General features: G+C 56.8%; 1 protein-coding gene across 1 annotated transcript in view; it reads left to right on the top strand.

The window, feature by feature from the left end:
• The first annotated feature begins 1,537 nt into the window (after positions 1-1,537).
• The window catches only part of LOC105308586 (sialic acid-binding Ig-like lectin 6), a 5,438-nt gene continuing 3,628 nt past the window's right edge, over positions 1,538-3,347 (top strand). Inside the window, exons 1-3 of the mRNA XM_023525671.1 lie at positions 1,538-1,580; positions 1,659-2,030; positions 2,192-2,470. Of these exons, the coding sequence (XP_023381439.1) occupies positions 1,538-1,580; positions 1,659-2,030; positions 2,192-2,470 (694 nt within the window). The remainder of the gene's footprint in view (positions 1,581-1,658; positions 2,031-2,191; positions 2,471-3,347) is intronic.

Here is a 3,347-nt window from a genome sequence, read left to right as displayed (position 1 = left end):
TATTCCTGTGGCAGGGAGAGAGTATTCAGTTCCCTTTCCACCCAGCAACCGCCCCCCGCCCCCACCTCCAGGCTGGAAGAGGCAAATCAGATGGTGTCAGGTGAATCTAGAGGGTCCTTTGCAGCCCAGAGATGCTACTGCCGCTGCTGTGGCCTCCACCACAAGAGCAACAAAGGTCTGAGGAAGAATTTACGGGGCGCGGCTGTAGTCAAAGACTACAGGGTCCCTGGAGGAGGGTGCAAGGCACATCTGTCACCTTCAGTTAGTGACGGCAAAGGAAGGGCCGCCTGTGCATCTCATCCCTTCCTCTAGTTCAACCCATGGGTGATCTGGACTGACTTTTGCCCACTCAGCCCCCACCTTCAGATCCCGGAGGTAGCCAGCAGACGGCAAAATCCCCTTCTGTTCACGAGCTCTATCAAAACCTGGAAGAGAGAACTCTCTGAACATCAGACTCTCCAAGGTGCAGGAAAGGGGGAATACTTTAGGATGGTGAGATCTTATGTGAAATATAGCTCCTAATATATGACACTGCCTCTGGATGTGACAAGTAGCCCAGGGTCCCAGGAAAGAATGCCGTGGGCCAACTCGCCTGTCTACTTCCCAGCTCAGCCCTGCACTTGGCGATGGCTCCTGTTACTCTGGGGACCACTCCAGATGCCTCTCTCTCCCACCCACCACACCTCCCTTCAAGTTTAACTTCCTCCGAGTATCTTCCATCTGAAGTCTTCCCGTGCAGGGGGGGCTGGGTTCTCCCCTTCCCCAACAATCAGAACGGTTTCGTCTGTGGCCTCCTAGCTCACTATCTCTCCCTTCCAGCTCTTTCTCACACTGGCCTCAGAGGGACCGTGTTGACACCTGTACGACTTCACCTCTCTCTTGCTCTACAACCTTCCATGGCTCCCCATTGTCTTCAGACGAAGCTCAAGCCCATCAGCTTGCCTGTCTTCCCCCGCTGCTTGAACGAGTGGAGTATGGGGACTGATTCAAATCTTTTTTTTTTTTTTTTTAATGTTCGTTTGCAAACGAATGAGTGAGTGAGCGAGTAAGTGAATGAATAAATGAAAATGAATGAAACGAAGGTGTGTGATGTTTCTCTTACCTCCTCGGGACCCTTTTCTGCTTCTGGTGCCTCTATGGGCTATCTTAAAACTCATCCCTAACAGGCCACTTCCTTGTGGGTCCCAAGGCCGTGACCGACAGGGGACTGGCCAGGTGAGACTTCCAGTGCAGACGGCTGTGCACGAGCCAGGAGGCAGGACGCGAGGGCCCTTGTCCTCCCTTGCTGTCTTACTTGGGTGAGGCCCTCACCTCCTCTGAGCCTCAGAGATTGTTGGCCACACGCAGAAAGGGGATTGGACGATCTCGAAGAGTCAGTCACATCTGCGTTTTCATGCGTCAAAGTCCCCTCTTTTGGGCTTGTGATCTGTTCTCACCACAGGCTTCCTGCCTGTCTCCTCTGCCCTCTTTTATCTGCAACTTTCCCTTCTCTCTGAGGGACCCCAGAAGGCAGGCTGTGCCAGGGCATGACGGAGGAATGTTGCTGAGGCTGCTGCTGTTGCTGCCTGCGTTGTGGGGAGGTGAGTGGGCTGAGGGGATAGGGGACCCCACTTGGGGGAGGCCCAGGAGCTCTGGTCTGAGTTTCTCTCTCTCTCCAGGGCTCCTGACTCAGCCTTGGGGGTACCAACTGGATCTACAGGAGTCTGTGACAGTGCAGGAGGGCTTGTGTGTCCTCGTGCCGTGCAAATTTTTCTACCCGCGTATCAACTTTGGACCCCGCTACCTGTTTTGGTTCCAGAAAGGGGTAAATATGAATGATGATCTTCTAGTGGCTACAAACAAACCAAAACAGAAGCTGCAGGAGAGGGCCCAGGGCCGGTTCTTCCTCCCCAGAGACCCTGGACCCAATGACTGCTCCTTGACCATCACAGATGTCAGCAGGCGGGACAGTGGGATGTACTTCTTTCGAATGGAACACTACACCAGGAGCTACTCATATCGAAATAAGATGCTCTCTCTGAAGGTGACAGGTGCGGCAGGGGCTCAAGGAAAGGCCCCAGGGTATGGGGTGCCAGAAATAGAAAAACGAAGGCTCTGTTCCTCTCGGGGCTGGGGTGGGGACAGCCACGACAAAGCCCTGGGACCGGCTGAACACACCGAGAGGCCCTAACTTCCTTTCTCTCCTCACCAGCTCTGACCCGCAGGCCCCACATCCTCATCCCGGGGACCCTGGAGTCCGGCCGCCCCAGGAACGTGACCTGCTCTGTGCCCTGGGCCTGTGAGCAGAGCACACCCCCCATCTTCTCCTGGACGTCGGCTGCCCTGTCCTCCCTGGGCCCCAGGACCCGCCTCTCCTTGGAGATTAACCTCACCCCAAGGCCCCAGGACCATGGCACCAGCATCACCTGTCAGGTGCATTTTCCTGCAGTTGGTGTGACCGTGGAGAGAACTGTCCAGCTTAACGTCACCTGTGAGTGCCGGGCCAGGACGCTCGGGTCCTTGAGGGGTGGGGCTAGAGCAGAGCTGGTCCAGGGCTTGAAGTAGAGGTTCTGGTAGTCCACCAGGAAGGGAGCCACTTTTCCATGGCCCTGGGGGTCGGGGGTGAAGCCCAGTGTCCACCCATCCATCGCCACAGATGTTGAAGCTGCCACACCCTTCTGTCACAGATGCCCCACGGGACGTGGCCATCAGTGTCTTCCAAGGAAACAGCACAGGTGGGCAAAGACCTCTTCTTCCCAGGGCTGGGAGGGACACTCAGAGCTCCAACTGTCCAGGGACTAAGTGGGGTATGTACAAGAGGCCAGCTACTGAAGTCAGACGGGACGGGGGCGGAGAACACGGGTGGTAAGTCGCCCCAAAGCTCAGCTCCCTCAGGTTACTCTTTTGCTCGCCCACAGCTTTCTGTGGCCAGTTCCAAAGGGAGCTCACACCCCTCCCCCTTCCCCCTGTCTCTGATGTTTTACCTCGTCCTGCTCCCCTGGACTCCTCTCTGGCCAGTAACTGCATTTGTTTACCATATCGCTGTCCACAGCCCTCTGACCCCATTTGCAGAGCAGCCTGGGCAGCTCCAGGGAAGTCTGGGCCTCTTCAGAAGGCCCAAGGCCGGGACTCTGCCGGTCCCCACCTCAGAGCTAGTGTGGACATCGCAGGAGGAGGGAGACCCCAGCTTCGTCCACCTCATCACCCTCTCTCTCCCTCTCTGCACTTCCTTCTCCCCAAAGCCATCAAGATTCTGCAAAGCACCTCGTCCCTTCCCATCCCGCAGGGCGAGGCTCTGCTGCTGCGCTGTGCTGCTGACAGCAACCCCCCCGCAGAACTGAGCTGGTTCCGGGGGCCCCCAGCCCCAA

The sequence above is a fragment of the Pteropus vampyrus genome, unplaced genomic scaffold (genome assembly GCF_000151845.1).
Source record: "Pteropus vampyrus isolate Shadow unplaced genomic scaffold, Pvam_2.0 Scaffold593, whole genome shotgun sequence".
Lineage (NCBI taxonomy): Eukaryota > Metazoa > Chordata > Mammalia > Chiroptera > Pteropodidae > Pteropus > Pteropus vampyrus.
The sequence above is the reverse complement of the archived record's forward strand: the minus strand, read 5'-3'. Positions and strand labels throughout refer to the sequence as shown.